Raw genomic sequence first — 22815 nt, forward strand, 5'->3', positions numbered from 1 at the left:
GCTTTTTATGTCAATCAAGTAAACTCCTGAATTAAGTGGCAGGGAGGCCAAGGGAGGAGGGATCAAAACCTGTTTTGTCTATTTTAACGGAGCTGAATTTTTTTTTTTATGAATGACTCGTGATCTACCAGAATTGCCCTCGACGTACTGGGCACCTAAACGGTCTGCAGAGTCACAAACCCTCAAAGTACACCCTGTACTGAGTAAAACTCTAACACAGAAAATACCTGTCTATGCTGCCCCAGAACGCCTCGTTGGAGATTTCTCTTTTTCCATTGTTTACTTCTTGGGTATAGTGACATATTTGGGTATAGTGACGTAACGTAACGACTTCCTCACACACACACACACACTCGGCGGGACGTAGCGAGGCTCGCTGCTGCGAGGAGCGGGACAGTGTGAGCTGGCTCACTGGTGTGGGGTCGTCGAGACACCGCGGAACTCAGCCTGAGCACACACACAAACTCCCAGCCAGACTGCGGGTGTGTGTGTGTTTCAGGCTGTGTCTCGCTGTCTCGCAAACGGCCACTGGGCTGGGGGGGGGGGCAGGAGCTCCAACAAGCCATTTAGGACAGAGAGTGAATACAGATACTATACAGAGCAGAGGTCACGCTAACCGAATATTTTCCGTCTATGACGAATTTTTTTAACAATGACGGACAAATCTGAAAGCAGTCCGTCATTTTGACATATTAGAACAAACTCGGAACAGCGCCAAAGTTTCCCCGCAGCGAGGCTCCGGTGTTATGCCGTGTTATGCATGCCCTCCAAAAAGGAAATTATACCGTTTCCAAACCTAACTGTGCCGTACAAATCATTGAAATGTCTGTGAGTTTTGGCTTTACGCTGTGCACGCTCCCGCGAGATGCAGCAGCCATGCATAACACGGCGCATGTGAACTGCCCCCCCCCCCCCCGTGATGCTTTCCCCCCCCCCCCCCCCCCCCCCGTCAGAGTTGTGTAAAGGCCGACGGGTCATTCTGGATTTTGACGGAAGTTTTACGATCCTGTCCGTCAAAATGACGGGCAGCGAAAAAGTCTAGCGCAACCTCTGATACAGAGATGCTGTATGAGAAACCAATGTGAGTTTGGAAAATTGCACAGTATAAATCTATTTTAGTAGACCTCAACAATGGAGTTATGATCAGGAGAAATGGCCATGACATGGGACCTTTAAATGATTTGCTTTTAAAGATGAAATAACTAAATATTCCTTTCTTCTGTGTTCTTTTTCAGGGTCGTCTGCAGTCTCAGGACAGCGGCAAACATTTGCATGATGTTTTAGATCTCCTGCAGAAACACACTCTGGTAGAAGCGGACATATCCGCTCAGGCAGAGAGGATCAAGGTGGTCCAGGGATCTGCACAGCGCTTCACTTTCTATGAACAGGGTGAGTCCTTTAACAGGTTTTTAACATATTCCCTGTGCAGAACGTGCAGCTTAAGTCTTACCTATTTGGGCGCAATTTCATTACTCTCCTTTTTCAAATGCCAGCCTACAAACCGTGTGAGCCGGGGCTAGTTAGTGAGAAGGTCGACCAGCTGGGTCAAGCCTATGAAGAACTCGGTCAGCTTGCTGCAAACCGCAAAGTTTGCCTGGAGGAGTCGCGCCGTCTGTGGCAGTTTCTGTGGGATATTGGAGAGGAGGCAGCCTGGATCAGAGAGCAGGAGCAGATCCTGGCGAGTGGGGAGTGTGGCCGTGACCTCACCTCTGCCCTTCACCTGCTCAGCAAACATGAAGCCTTCACGGATGAGATGGCAGCCCGTTATGGTCCCCTGAGTAACAGCATCGCTGCCGGAGAAGCTTTGGTTGAGGAGGGACACTTTGGAGCCCCAGAGGTCACCGAGAGGATTCAAGACATCCATGCACAGTGGGCACATCTGGAGGAGGTGCGTGGATAACACAGTCTCTATACATAATAAAGCTATTCCAAATATTCTTTTTTTGTATTTGTAATCTTTTCACTTTATCTACTCCCTAGACAACCAAGCTTAGAGAGCAGAGCCTCAAGGAAGCTGTGGCCCTGCAGCAGTTTCAAACAGATGCTAATGACATGGAGGTATGGATCATGGAGACACTTAGACAGGTGTCCAGTCAGGAGGTGGGCCACGATGAGTTCTCCACCACAACCATTGCCCGCAAGCAGAGGGAGATCGAGGAGGAGATCCAGAGTCACCGCCCCGGCATCGACTCCATGCATGAGCAGGTCCAAGCAATGCCAGAGGCCTATCTAACAATCCCTCAGGTATGTGTGCTTTGTTTTTCATACTTCTTCAGTGATGACATGCTGCTTGTAGTACTAAATTATTGTTTGTGGCTGATTGTAGGTGGAGGGTCGCCTTCCTGCTATTGAGCAGAGCTTTGAAGAACTGGAGACTCTGTCAGTAGCTCGCCGCCAGGCTCTGGAAGGCGCCCTGGCCCTCTACCGCATGTTCAGTGAAGCTGGTGCCTGCCAGCTGTGGGTGGAGGAGAAGGAGCAGTGGTTACACAGCATGGAGATCCCCACCAAACTAGAGGACTTAGAGGTGGTGCAGCAGAGGTCAGTCATGGGGTAAAGGAGGGGAAGAATGCTAATAGAGTGCCACAGTGACGCATCCTAAAACCCGGAAGTAAGTTAGCATTTGGCCACTTCCGATGGTCAAATCGGCAATTCGACAAAAAAGCAATGCAATTTCTCCATAGGATTTTGGAAAATAGCTGGAAATCAGGTCTGTGGTTGAGACACATTTAAGAGACGGATCACGTTTTGTTCTACGACATTAAATACATCAGCAGTGACCCCACTGGTGATTTCTGAAGAGTTTACGTGTCTGAAAAACGATGGTTTTTAACAAGTGGCTGAATAGGACTACAGAAGTTGTCGAGGCCGTTGTACGTCATTACACCGAACACGTGAACACTCCCGCTAAGTTTGTTTTCCCCCGTGTTCTGCTTGAAAGCAAGTACCTGCCTCCTGCAAACTGTTAAAACAAACGCTTCAACTTGTACAATTTAGAATCTGTATTTTTTAATATGGATCTTAAGTTGGCGTGACGTTGAAGCAGCTACCCTGCCGTAGTTCGTTTATAGCATAACGTTAGCATTTTGCTTCTGGCGATTACATTTCTGATTCGAAAATTATAAAAGTAGGATAGACATGTGGAGATTATCCGGCTGAACAAAACGTGATCCGTCTCTTAAATGTGTGTCAACCACAACCTTATTTCCAGCTATTTTCCAAAATCCTATGGAGAAATTGCATTGCCTTTTTGTTGAAGGAACCGGAAGAAATTTACTTCCGGTTTTTAGGATGCGTCACTCTATAAAGAAAATATTACATTTATAAGAAACAGGCTGAGTTCTTATCCCTAGGAAATGTGTGAAATAATAACACAGAACACATAATAATAATTTCCTTTGTGAAATCAAACACATAAGTTAGTGTTATGACATTGCAAAGAAAATGTTAATTGAAAAAATGCTATAACCATTTAAACACACATTTGGTAGCTCTAATTTATTCCTAAAAGTATACAAAATGTCCCTGTTCCCTCTCACAAGAAGTTTTCATATCTACTGAAATGTAACTTCTAAATTAGATTATGTTTTCAGAATGATTGAATTGATGCTTGGTTTATATTTATGGCTGCAGATTTGAGACACTGGAACCTGAGATGAACAACCTAGGCACTCGTGTCACTGATGTGAACCAGGTGGCCGAGCAGCTGCTGAGCTCCGAAAACTGCAAAAAAGACCAAATCAACCAGACACGAGACCAACTGCACGACAGGTCAGAACCAACATATTAGACCTCATTAATCCACTCCTTTCACTTAAATATAATTGTACTGAACAAGCTCTAGTTAGCATTTGAATCCTAAATCCTACATCTGGTGTCGTCCGTAGATGGAACGAGTTTGAAAAATTGGCTGGCCAGAAGAAAGTTGCCCTGGATTCGGCTCTCAACATCCAGAACTACCACTTGGAGTGTAACGAGATCCAGACATGGATGAAGGAAAAGACCAAAGTGATTGAATCCACCCAGAGCCTGGGCAACGACCTGGCTGGAGTGATGGCACTGCAACGCAAACTCACCGGCATGGAGAGGGACCTGGAGGCCATTCAGGTATGGAGAGGTTGCATGCTGTGACTTATTGGTGAGGGAACAGAACAGAAATGATCAGATAACAGACATTATTACAGCTTTATGACGAGGTATGTTGTCATCATAATAAAATACATTTCATTGGTATTATAGTGCTTTAAAAGGTGAATTTTGACAGATTAAATGTGTGAAAAAATGGAAGTGAGGATGAGATCTGGGCGTTAGGTGGGGGGAAATCATCTTCAAATCTATGTTTAATATTTCTTTCATATCCTATCTATCAATCTATCTATCTCTCTATCAATCTATCTCTCTATCAATCTATATATCAATCTATCTCTCTCTCAATCTATCTCTCTATCTATCTCTCTCTCAATCTATCTCTCTATCAATCTATCTATCTCTCTCAATCTATCTCTCTATCTATCTCTCTCTCAATCTATCTGCCTCTCTATCTATCTCTATCTATCAATCTTTCTATCTATCTATTTCAGGGCAAATTAGATGACATGAAAATTGAAGCTGAAAAGCTGGCCGAGGAACATCCAGATCAGGCCGGAGAGATCCAAGGGCACCTGGCAGGGATTCAAGAGGTGTGGGAGGAGCTGAACGCCACCATGAAGCGGCGCGAGGAGTCGCTGGGCGAAGCCAGCAAGCTGCAGGGCTTCCTCAGGGATCTGGATGACTTCCAGTCCTGGCTGTCCCGCACCCAGACAGCCGTGGCCTCAGAGGACATCCCCACCTCTGTGACGGAGGCTGAGAGTTTGCTAACCCAGCACGAGAATATCAAGAACGAGGTGGATAACTATAAGGAAGACTACGAGAAGATGAGGGATGTCGGTGAGGAGGTCACCCGAGGTCAGACGGATGCCCAGTACATGTTCCTGGCCCAGAGGCTCCAGGCTCTGGACACTGGATGGAATGAGCTGCGTCGTATGTGGGAGAACCGTCACAGCGTTTTGGCCCAAGCCTTTGACTTCCAGACGTTCTTGAGAGACGCAAAGCAGGCGGAGGCTTTTCTCAACAGCCAGGTGAGAAAATACATACAATGAAATGCTGTGCCACAAAACTTTATTGAAATAAATCATGTTTCAATTTTTTTTTTAACAACATTGTTCTCCTCTGTGTGTGTAGGAGTATGTGCTGTCCCACACAGAGATGCCTACCAGTCTTCAGGGAGCAGAGGAAGCCATTAAGAAGCATGAGGACTTCCTCACCACCACAGAGGCCAGTGAGGAGAAGATACATGGTGTGGGGGAGGCTGGACGGCGCCTCATTAATGACAGTAATGCAAACTCTGATAAGATCCAGGAAAAAGTGGATTCAATCCAGGAAAGGTTAGAGCAAAACCAAGTCTTTTTGTATTTCTTTTGGATAGAGTACCACAGTGACGCATCCTAAAACCTGGAAGTAAGTTAGCGTTTTTACCACTTCCTTTGACAAAAAGCAACGCAATTTCTCCATAGGACTTTGGAAAATAGCTGGAAATAAGGTCTGTGGTTGAGACACATTTAAGAGACGGATCACGTTTTGTTCTATGACATTAAATACATCAGCAGTGACCCCACTGGTGATTTCTGAAGAGTTTACGTGTCTGAAAAACGATGGTTGTTAACAAGTGGCTGAATAGGACTACAGAAGTTGTCGAGGCCGTTGTACGTCATTACACCGAACACGTAAACACTCCCGCTAAGTTTGTTTTTCCCCGTGTTCTGCTTGAAAGCAAGTACCTGCCTCCTGCAAACTGTTAAAACAAACGCTTCAACTTGTACCATTTAGAATTAAATTAAATTAATGCATTGGTTTATAGCATAACATTAGCATTTTGCGACTAGATTTATGATTAGAAAATTATAAAAGTAGGGTAGACAATGTGGATATTATCCGGTTGAACAAAACGTGATCCGTCTCTTAAATGTGTGTCGACCACAGACCTTATTTCCACCTATTTTCCAAAATCCAATGGAGAAACTGCATTGGTTTTTGTCGAGGGAACCGGAAGGAGTTTACTTCCGGGTTTTAGGACTGCGGCACTCTATTTCATGTTTGAAGAGTAGTTTGTTAAGCTTTCCCCTTATTTCCTCCAGGCATCTTAAGAATAAGGAGAATGCTAATGAATTGCTGACAAAGCTTAAAGATAACCGTGAACTGCAGCACTTCCTTCAGGATGGACAGGAGGTAAACAAAAAAACACTGTTATGAATAAATATGGGATGTGATATGTGATGTGATGATTGTGAAAATTAGCTAGTATTGCCGAAAACTAACTATAGAGTTTGTTTCTATTGTTTGTTTTTATTTCAATTGTTATGCTATTCTCTTGTTTGTAGCTCACATTGTGGATCAATGAGAAGATGCTGACGGCACAGGATATGTCTTATGATGAGGCCAGAAATCTTCACAGCAAGTGGCAGAAACATCAGGCCTTCATGGCTGAGCTGGCCTCAAACAAAGACTGGCTGGACAAAATTGATAAGGTGTGGTCATTTTTATATTCATTATCAAGTGCAATGTCATTTAACACTAGAACCGCCAGAGGTCGCTGTATACCTAAAACCGCCAACGGGTCAAATTTACCCGCTATTGATTTTCAAGGTACAATGTTCTTTTATTTATCATGTAGAACAGTGAGTTTTGATCGCACAGGGATGAAACTTATACCAATAGAATCTGTGGACTCTTCATGTGATATAGTTTGTGTAGATAGCATGAAGTATAAAATATTGCTACCAGTGCTGATTTAAACGCTTGGTGTTAGACTTGTGTTTTGTTTAGGTACAAATCTCTCTATCTCTCTCTATCCATCTTATAACTATCTATTGATCTATCTATCTATCTATCTATCTATCTACTGTACATAACACACTTTCAGGAAAAGTCACGGACTGGGAGACTTTAATATTTTATTGAAAAAAAGTGACATACAATCAAAAAACAGCTGCGGGTCAAATTGACCCGTTGGTGGTTCTAGTGTTAAAAAGCACTTGGAAATCTATTCATCTGCACGTTGATCAGTAGGCTGATCCTCAAGGCTAGATAGCATATCAATAATATATTATATTTCAAAGCAAAACTGACGCTAATTCAAGCTTGTTCTTGTTTTGTGCCTCCAACAGGAAGGTCAGGCGCTGGTGGCAGAGAAGCCGGAGCTGAAGCCTGTTGTTCAGCAGACCCTGGAGGACCTCCAGCGGCAGTGGGAGGAGCTTGAGGGCACCACCCGCACCAAGGCCCAGTGCCTGTTCGATGCTAACCGGGCAGAGCTGTTCACACAGAGCTGCTCTTCTCTGGACGTCTGGCTGAAAAACCTTGAGGGTCAGCTGCATAGCGACGACTACGGCAAAGATTTGACTAGTGTCAACATCCTGCTCCAGAAGCACCAGGTAGACTGAACTGATAGCAAAGCTCAATGTATGCCATCTATAACAATGTGCAATGAAACCTGGCCAAACCCTTAAAATGGAGTTTGCCAAATGTCATATCTTCTTGTCTAACATTGTTTTACTTTCCCCGTGTAGATGCTGGAGAACCAGATGGAGGTCAGAGAGAAGGAGGTTCAGTCCATCCAGTCTCAGGCTCTGGCTCTGTCCCAGGAGGACGCTGGCCTCACTGAGGTAGACGGACAGCAAAAGCATGTCACTGACAACTTCTCCAACCTTCAGGACCCTCTCAAACTGAGGAGACAGCGGCTGCTCGCCTCCAAAGAAGCACATCAGTTCAACAGAGATCTGGAAGATGAAATTGTGAGTCTGATTACCTGACTGAATGCATCAATTAAATATAGAAGTTTGGAGAAAATAAGTGTTTGTATTGCATCCTGTTTGGGCCGATTGCTATATTAATTTGTCTGTTTTTCTCTCAGCTATGGGTGAAAGAGAGGATGCCCCTGGCAGACTCCACAGACCATGGAAAAGACCTGCCCACTGTGCAGCTGCTCATAAAGAAGAACCAGGTACACTGATACTTGCTTTTTTTTGCATTACTTTGTCCAAAAAAAAGTAAAGGCTTAACCCTTAGATGCACGAGTGACTGGACTCTACACTGTTCCATAAGTGGGTCAAAAAGGACCCCTATTAGAATAATATGTGTTTTTATGTCATTTTGGTTAAGAAAAGTCACTTGTATAATATTTAGTATTATATTTTGGTTCACACTAGAAATATTTTATATTTAATTTTTCACTATTTATAATTTTATAATTTATTTTTTACATTTTGAAAAAAAACGTTTTGAACATATTGATGCAAAGCTCTCCGCTATTCTGAGACCCTCACAGTATTCCAGTCCCTTTTCAAAACTCATCTCTTCTCTTGTCTACTCATAGCCCACCCCCCATCAATCCATGCCGGTTGATCAAGTTTGATAGTCCTATACCCCCCACCCTAACCTTCCCTTATATTGTAAAGCGATTTTTAGTCCTTGAAAAGAAAATAGAAAATGCATGCGGGTCACTTTTGACCCACTTATGTAAGCTTGGGGTAGAAATACAAAAACTTAAATAAAAAATACTTCAAGAAAACCACCTCACCGGGTCAAAAAAGACCCACTTATCTAAGGGTTAAGAAAAATGACCCTTCTTCTCTGTTTCTGAATCAGACACTGCAGAAGGAGATCCAGGGTCACCAGCCGCGTATTGATGAAATCCAGAGACGAGGCCAGACTCAGAGCCAGGTGGACGGTGAGAGGCAGTCGGCCCTTGAGGGGCGCCTGGTTGAACTGGGGGAACTCTGGGATCAGCTGAAAGCCGAGACAGACAAGCGCCATGATCGTCTAATAGAGGCCAACCGCGCCCAGCAGTTCTATGCTGATGCGGCGGAGGCAGAGGCCTGGATGGGAGAACAGGAGCTGCACATGATGTCAGAGGAAAAAGCCAAGGTAAGATGGGGGAAATAAAAGTGAACGCTCTTTCACAACCTTATGTCTGGAGAAAATGTGATAATTTCCTATTGGTTTCCCAGGATGAGCAAATAGCGCTAGTGATGGTCAAGAAGCACCAGACCCTGGAACAGGCCCTTGAGGACTACGCCCAAACCATCCACCAGCTGGCCAACAGCAGCCGCCTTATGGTCACCAGTGAACACCCAGAGAGGTGAGAGAGCGCAAATAGATATGAATGTTGGAATGACAGCGTGTCACAAAGATGTACAAACACTGATCTGTCTTGCTGTCTTTCTTCATTTACGCAGTGAGAGGATCACCCTACGGCAAGCACAAGTGGACAAACTGTATGCAGGGTTGAAAGACCTCGCTGAGGAGCGTCGCGGGCGTCTTCAGGAGAGGCTGCGGCTGACCCAGCTGAAGCGGGAGGTGGATGACCTGGAGCAGTGGATTGCTGAGAGGGAGGTGGTAGCTGGCTCCCACGAACTAGGACAGGACTATGAACATGTCACTGTGAGTGTTTTATCTCCATCTCATACTTTAGAGACACTGATGCTCAGGGACATTTAGCGGAATTAATTGCGCCCTGATTTTTCTCCTGGCAGATGCTGAGGGACAAGTTCCGGGAGTTTGCTCGTGACACCAGCACCATCGGCCAGGAGCGAGTAGATGGAGTCAACGAGCTGGCAGACGACCTGATTGAGTCGGGTCACCCTGAGAACGCCAGCGTGGCCGAGTGGAAGGACGGGTTGAATGAGGCCTGGGCCGACCTGCTGGAGCTGATCGACACACGCACACAGATGTTAGCAGCCTCCTACGAGCTGCACCGCTTCCACCAGGACGCCATGGAGGTGCTCAGACGCGTGAAGGAGAAGAAGGAGGGTCTGCCTTCAGACCTCGGCCGGGATCTGAACACCGTTCAGCATCTACACAGGCAGCACAACACATTTGAAAATGACATCCAGGCCCTCAGCGGACAGGTCAGAAGCCTGTTTATAAAGAGATCTCATGTGAGACTCCAAGAGAGACACGTTAATCGAAAGCTCAATGTCCTCTGTTCCTCTTTGACCTTGTAGGTGAACCAGGTGCAAGATGACGCTGCACGCCTACAGAAGGCTTACGCTGGAGAGAAAGCTGATGACATTAACAGGAGTGAGAGTGCTGTGTCTATTGCCTGGGAGGCTCTGCTGAAGGCCGGTCAGGCCCGCAGGCTCCTCCTGCTGGACACTGTGGAGAAGTTCCGCTTCTTCAACATGGTGCGAGACCTCATGCTCTGGATGGACGGCGTCAACCTGCAGATAGACGCTCATGACAGCCCCAGGTGAATGTTATTTCATGCTTCATTCACAGATACTGTGATGAATGCTGTAAGAGATGCTCCTAGCTCCATTTTCTTGGCTGATTATTTTATGACAAATAAACATTTAACTGTATTTTAATAATAAAACATTGACTATTAAAAAAACCTGGACAAAATCCAACTGAAAATGAATTGCAATATATTGCACTTCATCTGGCATGTTTTACTATCATCGAAGAAACATGTGCAACCGGTCTAACAACACAGTAGTTCCAAATGTTTTGTAATGCTTTGTACGGTTGACGTAGGGGTTAATGACGCTCGCACACAAAGTGGAGAGAAACATTGTTCATATCATCATACCACCAACATTGCAACCATACAAAGCAGGTTGAAAATAATCAAAGTTTTCCTTTAAGTTGTTCCTTTATTGCTCACTTCATGATGGGGTTGATCAATCAGTGCATCTAAATGCTGTATTATGACAAATATGTTTAGATGTCATCTCCTTCTCCTTTCTTTTGTCGTAGGGACGTGTCCTCTGCAGGGCTGGTCATTGCCAATCATCAGGATATCAAGTCAGAGATTGAGACCAGGGCTGACAGCTTCACCGCCTGCGTTGATTTGGGAAAATCTCTCATCAACAACAATCACTATGCATCTGATGAGGTACTGTGCAGCGGGACATTCTCAATTTAATCTGCAGTCATTTGAATGCATATTCAGAATAAACCACTCTTAGGGAAATGGGAACACACTTAGTGTTTCATTTTGGGGTGATTACTTAATGTTTTCATGATTCCTTTCCTTACTGTAATTTCTTTGATTTATAGATCCGGGAGAAACTGGCTCAACTGCAAGAAAAGAGAGAAAGGATCAACAGAAACTGGCAAGACAAGATGGTTCATTTACAAATTGGTATGCATCCTTAACATGTTTTATAGTCTGTAAAAGGGCACATTCAATGTAATAGTGCCATTGCAAAAAAAAACATGAGGGACACTTGAGATTGCTACAAGGTAAAGGTAGCAGATAAAATACAAACATGTGTCTTTTTATGTTATGTTACGAATATTACCAAGATAGATTGTTGCTGCAGATGTGAAATTTCATCCGTCAAGACTTCGAGTTACACACTACGTGGTATTCTACAAGTCATGTGTGCAAGCTCCTTTTTTATTGGTACTACCGGTAATTGCACTATTGCCAAAGTAGAGCCAGGACTCTTTCTGTGTAGTTTATCCCTGAAATTATGACTTGCAGATCAATGCAAATAAGATGGATTATTGTCCCTTTTTCCTAGCAGCGTATTTTACTATCGAGTGGTGAAGTCCCTCCCTTTCCGGGGGACCTCCATGGGACCTTATTTCGGAAAAATTATGTATTGATGTCAATGGCAAGAGAAACGTTATCTTTCGATTCCGTTTGAATTGTGCCACGAATTACACATATGATGTTTGTCAATTTAAAAGATAATTTTGCAAGTTAAAAAAAAGAAATTGCCGTAAAACTGTGAAGTAAGACTTTTTTTGTGTGAAACCACTCAATTAACTACATCTCTGGTCTCCCACAACAACACACGTCACCAAGATTGCCGTCACTACTGTCTTGCCAAACAAGGGATTGACTACCCTCACTATCACCACAATGAAACACGTCCAGAAGAATGTCATGCAAAGCTGCCTGCCTGCCTGCCTTCGATTCTCCCTGAACTGCCTGATCTTTTTAATGTGCAGATAGTAGTGATGGCGAGATGAAGCCTTATGAAGCGTTGAAGCTTTCCAGCTAATTGGTTCGCACAAGGGTTCATCTCATGAGGCTTCATCATGGGCTTCATTTGAACACAAACCCCCCTGTTGGTCAAAGTGTGTAAAACAGGCAGATTGGACATCTCAACAGTGTGCTCCATCATCTCATACAGAGTTCCCATTGAGTAAAGCCTTAGAATAACTCTAAACAACAAACATAAAATCATATTTTCATGTTAACAATATTGTATTTATTCCAGTTTAATGATTGTGATTGAAAAGCCTAAGGAGGCTGGTAAATATTGCAAAGAAGGATTTGTATTCCTTAATAATATTCGTAAACTTAACCATGTTGTAGCCTGAGAAAGGCTAAACCATATCAAAGACTACATTTATTAACTACATTATCTCCTTTAGCTGTAGCTTTTATAAACAAAAAGACGTACTGAACAGGCGTTGAACCAGGGACCCTGCGGTCGAGAGACATCTGCTTTCCAGCTGAGCCACAGCGCACACACACTGAATTCATCTGAAAACACTTTATACAATTTATTCCTGTATTTATTCATGTTTTTATTCCTACATTTATTTATGCTTTTATTTATTTATACTTATGACATGTTCCGACCTCTACTGTATATGAGTGAGGGTCTGAGCTCTCTTAATTCTATCGTGTCACCGGGCCCGGGTACAGGAGGGGTAATATCGTTCTCATTATACATCCATGGGTAATATGAGCGTTGTGGTTCAACCGATCTGAATCTCTTCGTGAAGCAGTCACGTGGTTTCGACAGGCAGCGAGGCTTCGTTTGTCATCAATGACGTCACTGGCCCAAAACGATACAAGCCTCGATACAAGCTTCACAAAAAGCTTCGGGGATTACTCGACACACGCTCCGAAGCCTCGGCGCAATACGTAACATCACTAGCAGATAGCATGAAGTAGAAAAGATCGCCGATGCTAATGTAACGTTAGCATGTCTCCCCCGGGGGCATCCGGGCTTAAACGGTGTATTATAGAATGATCACACTGGTTATGACATCCTTTACGTGACTCTGGGATTTGTAGTCTTTCTAGTTGCGTATTGTTCATAGTCTTATATTTTTTAAGATTGACAAACATCATATGTGGTATTCATGGCACAATTAAAATGGGATCGAAAGATAGGTTTTCTCTCCCCATTGACTTTAATACATAATTTTTCCGAAATAAGGTCCCATGGGTCGGAAGTGGAAGGGCGGTACTTCGCTTCTCTATACCTCTAATATTAGAAAATGGTGTAACACTACTTTATCGTTTGAAAAGGTTTTTCATTATCACATTTTGTGCCTGGCACCAATGCAGGGATCTTCCTGAAGTACATGAAGCATGTGTGTTGTCCCTTAAAGCTATTGTTGGTCTGAAAGGTCCCTATTGTGTACGCAACTCACTACTAATAGATGCTGGTAAACTGTATTTCTTAGCGTCTCATTATTTGTTTTTGTTTTCACTCTGTCTTTCGCTCCCCTTATCCCATCTCAGTGCTGGAGGTGTTGCAGTTTGGTCGCGATGCCTATGTGGCAGAGTCATGGCTGGCAGGGCAAGAACCTCTGGTGCGAGCAGCAGAGCTGGGCTCTAACGTGGACGAGGTCGAGAGCCTCATAAAGCGCCATGAGGCCTTCGAGAAACTCGCTACAGCCTGGGAAGACCGCTTTGTGCTGCTGGAGAAACTCACCACGGTAAAAACTGTCTATTAATCTAGGCATTGATCTTACCTCACTCCTTAAATGTTAAGTTTAGATCAAATCCTGACTTCCAGGCTTATAATTAGGTATATTAGTAAACAGTAATATGAATAACGATAACAAAAACACAAGTAATATAATATTGCCTGGTTTAAAAAATGAATAAAACTGACTGTAAATACATTTTGTTTTCCAGCTCGAGGAGCATGAGATTCAGAGGAGGCGAGAGGAAGAGGAGCGAGCGCGGCGACCCCCTACACCCCCCCCTGCAGAAGTGGCACAATCTGAGGCAGAAAGTCAAGCACATGATTCTGCAGCCAGGTAACCAGAGGACAGCTCCGGTAGAGCAGAACAGGGTTTATTTGTACTTCTTTTAACAGAAATGTCATTATTAACATGCTCTCCCTCCTCTCAAACGCAGAACCAGTCTGGACCAGACCACACTCAATCAGACGGTGTCGGTGAATGGAGTGCACAGCGACAACGACACCTCGCAGGTTAGTGTTGGTGTCCAGATACTGTTCTGTGGTGTTACCTAATGGCGTACATTTTCTTTACCAGGTTTCTAATCTAACTGTTAGTGGTCGCCATGTAATTACATTCCTTCATATTCTACATTATTACACGTGTATAAGGATCATATTCACTCCTTCACTCAATCTGTGTTAGGAACATTGTGTGAAATGCTATGAGATAGATGAGAGTAACACCTACGTCATTTCTGGGCAAAAATGATGGCCCCGCCCACTTTTGGGGGAAAACAAAGCTGTCATTTGAATGACGGTCAATACAAATTCTGAAGTTTTTGCCAATCCGATCAGAAATGTAAGAAAACCGTGGATTTTTGGATCTTCAAAGAGCCCGATTACAATGGCCAGTCAGGCAAACAATTACATTAAATCATTGGAAATCGACGAGCGAGCTCGATTTATGGTTAAATATCGCAGTTGGCGATCGATGTCCATAGATGAGAGTAACATCTAGGTCACTCTACGGCCCCGCCCACCTTTGGGGGAAACCAACGCTGTCATTTGAATGGTGATCGAGCCTGAAGCCACAGAGCTCTTCTTTTACTGTCCTTTCTTCTTAGAGGAAGTACAGAAACACTGAACTCTGGATTTGTTCTAATGTTTGAGGTGCAATAAACGACACAGCAGCTTTTTGGCATGATAAAACTATTATTTTTCGCCTCGCTCATGAGAGCAACAGCTGGCGAAATGACAGCCTCGCCTACTGATTTTAATTTAACCATATATCAAGACCGATCGTCGATTTCAAATTATTGAATGTAATTGTTTGCCTGACTGGCCATCGTAATCGGGCTCTTTGAAGATCCAAAAATCCACGGTTTTCTTACATTTCTGATCGGATTGGCCAAAACTTCAGAATTTGTATTGACCGCCATTCAAATGACAGCGTTGTTTTCCCCCAAAAGTGGGCGGGCTGTAATTTTCGCCCGGAAGTGACGTAGGTGTTACTCTCGTCTATGTCTACATTGATTCACATTACATTAATGACAAAAACACTGCAACATTTTGAGTCCTGTGAGTATCTCATAAATATAAATACATAGTGTAACTGTATGTCTTTGTCTGTTCTACTCTAATCAACCACATGTTGTTTCCATACTGTTTCCCTGCTCATGTAATGATTTTAATTGCTTTTATCCAATTAAAAGGAACAACTTTTATTCCAGTAGCCTTTGAATGCAGTTGAATACATGTACATTGAAGCACAATACCTAGAAAGAATATATATAAACCAATATTTTATTTTTGTGACAAGCAGCTACATTTTGCTAATAGGTATTTGTTGATGTTTCTAGTGTAAAAGCATTTTTTTGAAAATAATCAGTGCCACTCAGATGAAGGAACTCACACCACTTCAGGAGTCCTGATTCAATGTACAGGACACCTTTGAGGAGGGGGTTAGCTGGGTAGGATAACGAAGACACCTGGGCATGTTACACAAACCTATTAAAGTCTACACTGGCAGATGAAAATAAACACCTTGTGGAAAGTAAAGTCACAAGATTAATAAAGGAGCAATATCTGTATTATGACTTTCATCTATTGTATGGTTAGTCCACACAGTTGTTGACGACCTATATTAGAAGCCAATCAACATGCTGATGTTACCCACCCATAACTAGACATCTTAACAATGTTCTCATTGCGTTTTTATCAGCAGTCATTATCGCAATCGTTGTCAGTGGGACAGAAAACTCAGCCTAAACGTGTGTGTAAGCCAAAGCAGCCGGAGCGTGTAAGTACCAAGCCGTGGTCAGCTGTGTAGCCCCCCCCCCCCCCCCCCCCCCGCTCAGCTCCTGGTCAACTGCAGTGCCTCTTCTGTTGAGAAGTCATCGCTCTCTGTCACAGATGCAGAAAACATTGCTTTTTTTATTCATGTTTATGTATTCATCAGTGAGTCTCATTGCAGTCTAACGGCATGACGCTGATCCATGAGCAGGTTGTTCTCATGGATCAGTCGGCTGCTGTTCATGTGCTCATTCTGACCAGGACAAGAGTGGCTTTAGATGTGAAGCCCGGAGTTGTAAACGTGGTGATAAATGTAGCTGATTTATATGTAGTTTGTTTAAGTCTCCCCCTATTTGTGTGCACTTCCTGTGGTGAGTGTGAAAGTCCTTTTGGTGAAGTAATGCGTAGAAAAAAAAGAAAAAAAATTAAAATGGCCTTTTAATGTCTGTGGCTTTTTGTGCAGGACTTTAGGCTTTAGAGAGTTGAACTGTGGTTGAAAGTGTTCATGTAATTTGTGTCCGAGTTTGTGTCTGAGTTTCATTTCCAGGTGCTTAATGGATCATTTAAATTTGACTTAAGAGAAACATTTTATTTTAAGAATAGTTAAATGTACATTTCAGTAATGTGAGTAATTTCCTTACATTTTTGGATATATTTTTCCTACCAACTATCCTTGTTAAGTGTAGCAGGCATGTGTGGTTATTTTAATTTGGCGTCTTATCCACATGTAAGTACTGTAATTGTGCTGTTTAGCATCAGTGCAGTGTGTGATTATGTGGACCCGCTATGCTGTTATCTCAGCTAATCATACAGCGTCGTCACAGCGAGCGTCGTCATGGCTTCTTCATGTACGGCTGTGAATGGCTGTTTTGCTGCTCGCTGCTTCCATCCAGTCGTGTGTTGTTCCTCCTCCACCTCCTCATGTTCTGGTTTGACCCACAGGGCTCAGAGTCAGAGTCGAACGGACCCGGCAGAGACAGCGGGCTGGCGTCGTCTCGCCTCGAGCCCTCGGCCACGTTACCCAGCAGGGGGGGGGCCGAGTCCGATCCAGACACCATGGAGGGCATGCTCTGTCGAAAACACGAGATGGAGTCCCACAGCAAAAAGGCAGCTACCAGGTATTTGCATTAAAACAAACAAAATTCTAAATGATGTATTGCCTGTTTGTAAGATGCACCGTAGAACTCATGTCTGTACCTTATTGTAACTGGTTTTGTATAATTATTTGTATCTTTTAAAGTTGTGTATGCCTAGTTCCTACCTTTTTAACCCTTAGATTCCCTTAGAGTGACTGGACCCTACACTCTTCCATAAGTGGGTCAAAAAGGACCCCTATTAGAATAATATGTGTTTTTATGCCATTTTTGTCATTTTGGTTAAGAAAAATCACTTGTATAATATTTAGTATTATATTTTGGTTCGCACTAGAAATAATTTATATTTAATTTTTCACCATTTATAATTTTAGAAAAAAAAATTACATTTAGAAAAAAAAACGTTTTGAACATATTGATGCAAAGCTCTCCGCTATTCTGAGACCCTCACAGTATTCCAGTCCCTTTTCAAAACTCATCTCTTCTCCTCTTGTCTACTCATAGCCCACCCCCCATCAATCCATGCCGGTTGATCAAGTTTGATAGTCCTATACCCCCCACCCTCACCTTCCCTTATATTGTAAAGCGATTTTGAGTCCATGAAAATAATAATTATTATTATACTGACAGGTATCAGATCTTGCTGTCTAAAATAATCTTCCTGAGAGGTGTCACTTGTGATGTAGTCTGTGTGGTCCACAGTGAATGTATTCCTGACAGCCACAGGTGATAAGAATCAAAGGTTCCCATAGGATCCCATAGGAAATGCATGCGGGTCATTTTTGACCCACTTATGGAAGCTTGGGTAATACAAAAACTACAATTTCTTAAAATTTAAAATGTGAATGGCATGATATCCAAAACATGTTTTTTGAGGAATAGCTGGAATATGAAATGATAAAAAAATGTAATTTACAAAGATACTTCAAGAAAACCACCTCACCGGGTCAAAAAATACCCACTTATGCATCTAAGGGTTAAGGAAGTCAAAGGCATTTTTTACTGACTTTCCTAATCCCTGTTTCTTTGCTCCTACAGGTCCTGGCAGAACGTGTACTGTGTCTTAAGAAAAGGAAGCCTCGGTTTCTATAAAGACGGAAAGAGCGCTAGCAACGGCATCCCTTACCACGGAGAGGTTCCCATCAGCCTCGGGGACGCCGTGTGTGAGGTAGCCAACGGATATAAGAAGCGGAAATTTGTATTCAAACTCAGGTGAGAATAGACTTGGCAAAGAAAAACGTCCCAACAAGGGTCCCTGATACAGTAACACTGTTGCTTAAATAAGTCAAATGAAAGGTAATGAAATGCTGAGATGTATCTGACTAATACTTGACATCTTCAACGCTGTGTCAGCAGGCTCGGGGATGGAAAAGAGTTCCTGTTCCAAGCAAAGGATGAGGTGAGATAAATGGAGTTCTCTACTAAAAATGATTATTTTAGTACAATCGTGTTGTGGCTCTGTTTGATGATAGTGAAGTATAATATTGTAGCGACCCGGTATAGGGTGCTGTGTGGGTCACTCAAGCATCCCCCGTCTCTCTGCCAATCACAGAGCTGCACAGTAATGCTGGTCTGTGTGCGGTGGGCCTGTGGTTGGGGAGCAGAGGGGGGAGGGCTGGAAATCCAAATTGGGATCAATAAAGTACTGTCTTGTCTTATCTTATCTTATCTCTTATAATGATGATTTGTTTTTGTTTAAAGGCGGAGATGAGCGCCTGGATCAGCTCCATCATCAGCTCCATGCCCACGGGGTCAGGTGACTCGCCGGTGGGTCCGCGGGCCCTCAGCCGCGCCATGACGATGCCCCCCATCTCCCCCAGCTCAGGGGAAGGGGGAGGAGTCACCATGCGCAACAAAGACGGGAAAGACAAGGATCGTGAAAAGAGGTTCAGCTTCTTCGGCAAGAAAAAATAGAAACACTTTTAAAAATCGATGGAAACAACATTTACATCTAAATTTCAGCAAACAGAAGCAGGCAGAGAGTAAACTGCTCTCAGATCAGCCCCGGGGGATTCTCAACGTGGCTTTCAAAGAACTTTGTTCAATTTTCCTTCTCTCTCATTCTCTCCCTCGCCAATTTTTGTATCCGTCATTTCGTTTTTCGTTCACCAAAATCATATTTCACATTAAGCTGCACCCAACTATGAAAGCCCTCATCCAATTTCAGCCGACCCGCTGAGATTATAAATCTAAGTCAGTGTCGGGGGGTTTGGCATTAACAGGGATTCAGTTTCAATCCACCAAAACGGCCTTCCTTCAGCATGAATAGTTTCTCTTCAGTGAGTCTTCACTAGCGAGCCGTTTCCATGACGAGCCGCTAATAAAACAATGGATGGCGGCTTTCCACTCTGGTACACACCGGTTTTATTTCCTCGCTCTTAAGCGCTCAGTTTTTTTGGGAAGGATCACTTCAATCGCTTTTTCTGTTCTCTGTATTGATGTTATTAACCTGACTGATATTTTTGCTGTTATTATTATTATTATTTATCTTTTGCTATTGCTGGTTTGAGAAAACAAAGTAATTAAGTTTCCAGTAGATAATCTCGATTCATGTTGTGGAGAGAAACACTTTTGGTTAAACTAGTGGAGAATGTTGGGCTTGCCCTTGTATGTATTATTATTATTATTGATTTCCTTTAGGAATGACAGTTGATGAGGTGTTTTGAGAAAAAATAAAGCTCATTGAATTTTAGCAGTGTGCAGATCACAAGTTTCATTGGGAAAATGATATATATATATTTAATAAGTGGTTTTATTTTTTATTTTGTCTCTAATTTTGTCTGCATTTCATTTCCTTTGAGTGATCTTTTTCTGCTTGATTTTCACATTTCTTTATTTCTGTACAAAGCAGATAAGATTAGTTTTCTAGTGTGTGTGTGCGAGTGTGTGTGTGTGAGTTGTGGTGCCGTGGATTTTGCACGTTAATGTTATTCCTGCTCAAACGTGGCCAGATGAATGCTGCTTTTCGGCACCGCAGACAAACGTAATAATTACTGGAATTATTTCAAAAAATCGGCTTTTCCTTTGCTTCTGGTTTTTAATTATATGTAAGCTGACATTACCAATGAAGTTCCACCAGACGGTTTCATTATTTCTGTTTTTTTAAGTCTTCTAATATCTATTTCCGTTCTTAATTTACTGGTGTGAAGGCATGGGGGCAGTTTGTAGATAAAAAAAAAAAAAGCTGAAGCACATTTTCTGTGGCGGACGCAGCTGAGCAAGACAGATGGACAGGTCTCATTAAGTGAAGAGAGGGATGTGGAAGTGATTTTGGACTGGAAATATGCTTTATGTGCTACCTGACAGAGAGAGGAGCCTTACTTGAACCCACAACAAATTCACAGACCCCCTTTTTACAAACCCATCCTCCATTCGAACAGTCTTAAAGGAAGATAACGTAATACGGAGATAAGAATGTTGAAAATGTGCCCTGTGGCAATGACCTCGTGTATGTCAGTGGATTTCAATGAAGGTACAGCAAAACTCACAGCAAAGAGGGGAAGAAAATCCTAAATTGTCTCTTAGATGAGATTGCATATGTGGCATGACTTCATGTAGGTTTATACGTGTATGTGTCTCATCATTGCCATCTCTTCTGTGTTGATGTACTCTTAAAAACGTGAGATCACTTCATTTCCAAGGTTGGAGATAAACTAATTAAATGTAATTGGCATTTGCATTGATCCAGACCATGATAATGGCAATATAGTTAATGTAAAATGTGTTTAATAGTGTCCTCAAATAGGGTACATGTTTGAAATGACAAGAGCATTTACAGTATATTGTGAGACTGTAGGCGGTAGTAACATTTTATATTAATTGGTTGTTAAGTGTTATTATTGTAAGTCACTTCAATCCAAGTTCTAATTTGCCTTTTCTAACTGCCAAAAATGCAACAGGAAGTAACAGGATAACAATTCTGAATTCAGGAGTTTAATGGAATATTTGAGATAGGTTGCTAGTTATAACATATTTGTAACTTAGCACACCTTGAAAGCAACTCTTCAAAGCTGGTAATGGATGTACACGCCATGCCTTGGAGGCCACAGGAATGTCTCACCAAACTGTTGAGCTGAAAATAAACTGGATGCTGTTTGAACAGGTTGGCCTTATTTATCTACAGTCCCAATTGAATGTGGAACCAGTGATTTTATATTTTAAATCTAACACCCTCCAAGCCAGAAAATTACCTAAAGATGGACTTTGAGACTATTTGACAGCACTTGACTACCTTGTCTCTGTCAGTGGGATTTTGTATCTAGGGTGTGACGCAGCTCCCAGTGTAAGCAGCCTTAAACTTAAGCTGCTCTATTGGGGCTAAGTCATTGAGGTCGGTGCATACATAAGTGAGCCAACGCAGGAGTCAAGTGGATTAGCTGTTTCCAGTGTCTATAGCTACCTTGTTCTGGACATCAGATAAAGCATCCAGTTAAGGACTAAAGGTCACACAGTGCATTTTCTTATCAGCTCATTTGAATGTGAATGATTCTAATTAGTTTGGCCAAATTGGTCATGTGAAGCAGAAGTATTTCTCCTACTTGACATACTGGACACACACATTAAACCTGTACTGTATATTTAATGCAGAATGACCCTGGCGACCTAGTGTTTATAGGGAACGTCCTCAGCTGGCTGTGATTTCACATTGCATACGGCATCCGCTCAAAAAAGGAGCGTTGTGCTACTGGTGAGCTTTGACCAGAACATTGGGAGTGATGTGTCGTTGTCAAAGAGAGGGGTCTTTGGTTAAGAGAGTACTTGAAACAATGGGTTACTTGATGAAGAAAAACAACCACTTTTACTTGTTTGGTATTAGATATTGGTGAAATTATGCTGGTGACAATTTGAGCTTCCTTTTTTAGAAGGCGGCAGGGTATTTGCTGTCTAGTGGGAGCTTGTATTTTTGCATCCAGTGGTCTGTCTTGCAGCATTTGATAAGCCTGTCCTCCTACCTTCATTTCTCATTACTTTTGACGAATGTCTGTTCCTTCCTCTGTAATTCAGAGTTGTTAATACCACAACTATTATTAATTGCTATTATTATCACTATTGCTACTGTTGTTACTATTACTACTACTGTTACTAATGCAACTTATTATTGCAAAAGTTATAACTGCTGTCCATTTTCAGGTACGTGTCTGTGATACCAGACCCTTCCACACGATGTCAGTGTGCTGTGGAGCATTTTCATTATGAATCGAAAAATAATGTTTGTTGACTTGTGTATCTACATCTAATATTAGGAATAATAAAACATGGTTTAATGAAAATCATGATATTGTTTGTGGGTTTTTTGATGATAAAAAACATTCCAGCTTGTATTCTATTATGAGCATAAGAGAGTGGGACATTTGGATTATGGTCAGTCGACAAACTCATTAAATGCCGATTTTCCGTCCATAGCATAGTCTAATATATACAGAGCTGGATAACTGTCATCATCCTGTTTCACACAAAGAAGATTATCACAGTATTCATGTTTTTCATTTAGTCTGTTCTCGGAAAATAGTTTAATATGGTTCCAAGTAATTTAACTAAGGAACTTTATACAGTCAACGATCCAACAGCACCTTGCAGAATTAAATATGCTACCAAGTAATACCATGAAGCAGCAAAAGGGAAGCCAACCGGCCACATCTGTGAGGTGAGGTGATCTACAGTATGTATAAGGTATTATTTAAAGAGAGATATTGCAATTTGAATAGGGCTTTCATAAGGAAAGTGAGCTAAAT

General features: G+C 42.5%; 1 protein-coding gene across 8 annotated transcripts in view; it reads left to right on the forward strand.

Annotated features, from left to right (window-relative positions):
• The window catches only part of LOC117535623 (spectrin beta chain, non-erythrocytic 1), a 58031-nt gene extending 35678 nt beyond the window's left edge, over window positions 1-22353 (forward strand). For 4 of the 8 annotated variants that reach the window (XM_034200161.1, XM_034200156.1, XM_034200165.1 and 1 more), the window contains 28 exons: window positions 1236-1389; window positions 1494-1888; window positions 1981-2244; window positions 2327-2538; window positions 3631-3768; window positions 3885-4104; window positions 4578-5114; window positions 5218-5420; window positions 6171-6261; window positions 6414-6560; window positions 7200-7463; window positions 7599-7823; window positions 7943-8032; window positions 8677-8955; window positions 9039-9169; window positions 9267-9471; window positions 9564-9938; window positions 10035-10279; window positions 10789-10927; window positions 11092-11176; window positions 13529-13725; window positions 13928-14052; window positions 14153-14228; window positions 15919-15996; window positions 16932-17107; window positions 18122-18295; window positions 18437-18482; window positions 18785-22353. In XM_034200161.1, the coding sequence (XP_034056052.1) occupies window positions 1236-1389; window positions 1494-1888; window positions 1981-2244; window positions 2327-2538; window positions 3631-3768; window positions 3885-4104; window positions 4578-5114; window positions 5218-5420; window positions 6171-6261; window positions 6414-6560; window positions 7200-7463; window positions 7599-7823; window positions 7943-8032; window positions 8677-8955; window positions 9039-9169; window positions 9267-9471; window positions 9564-9938; window positions 10035-10279; window positions 10789-10927; window positions 11092-11176; window positions 13529-13725; window positions 13928-14052; window positions 14153-14228; window positions 15919-15996; window positions 16932-17107; window positions 18122-18295; window positions 18437-18482; window positions 18785-18997 (5484 nt within the window). In that variant the 3' untranslated portion in view covers window positions 18998-22353. The remainder of the gene's footprint in view (window positions 1-1235; window positions 1390-1493; window positions 1889-1980; window positions 2245-2326; window positions 2539-3630; window positions 3769-3884; window positions 4105-4577; window positions 5115-5217; window positions 5421-6170; window positions 6262-6413; window positions 6561-7199; window positions 7464-7598; window positions 7824-7942; window positions 8033-8676; window positions 8956-9038; window positions 9170-9266; window positions 9472-9563; window positions 9939-10034; window positions 10280-10788; window positions 10928-11091; window positions 11177-13528; window positions 13726-13927; window positions 14053-14152; window positions 14229-15918; window positions 15997-16931; window positions 17108-18121; window positions 18296-18436; window positions 18483-18784) is intronic. The other 4 variants (XM_034200193.1, XM_034200201.1, XM_034200171.1 and 1 more) reach the window with 3 other exon arrangements.
• The last annotated feature ends 462 nt before the right edge of the window (window positions 22354-22815 follow it).

This window comes from Gymnodraco acuticeps, unplaced genomic scaffold (assembly GCF_902827175.1).
Source record: "Gymnodraco acuticeps unplaced genomic scaffold, fGymAcu1.1, whole genome shotgun sequence".
NCBI lineage: Eukaryota > Metazoa > Chordata > Actinopteri > Perciformes > Bathydraconidae > Gymnodraco > Gymnodraco acuticeps.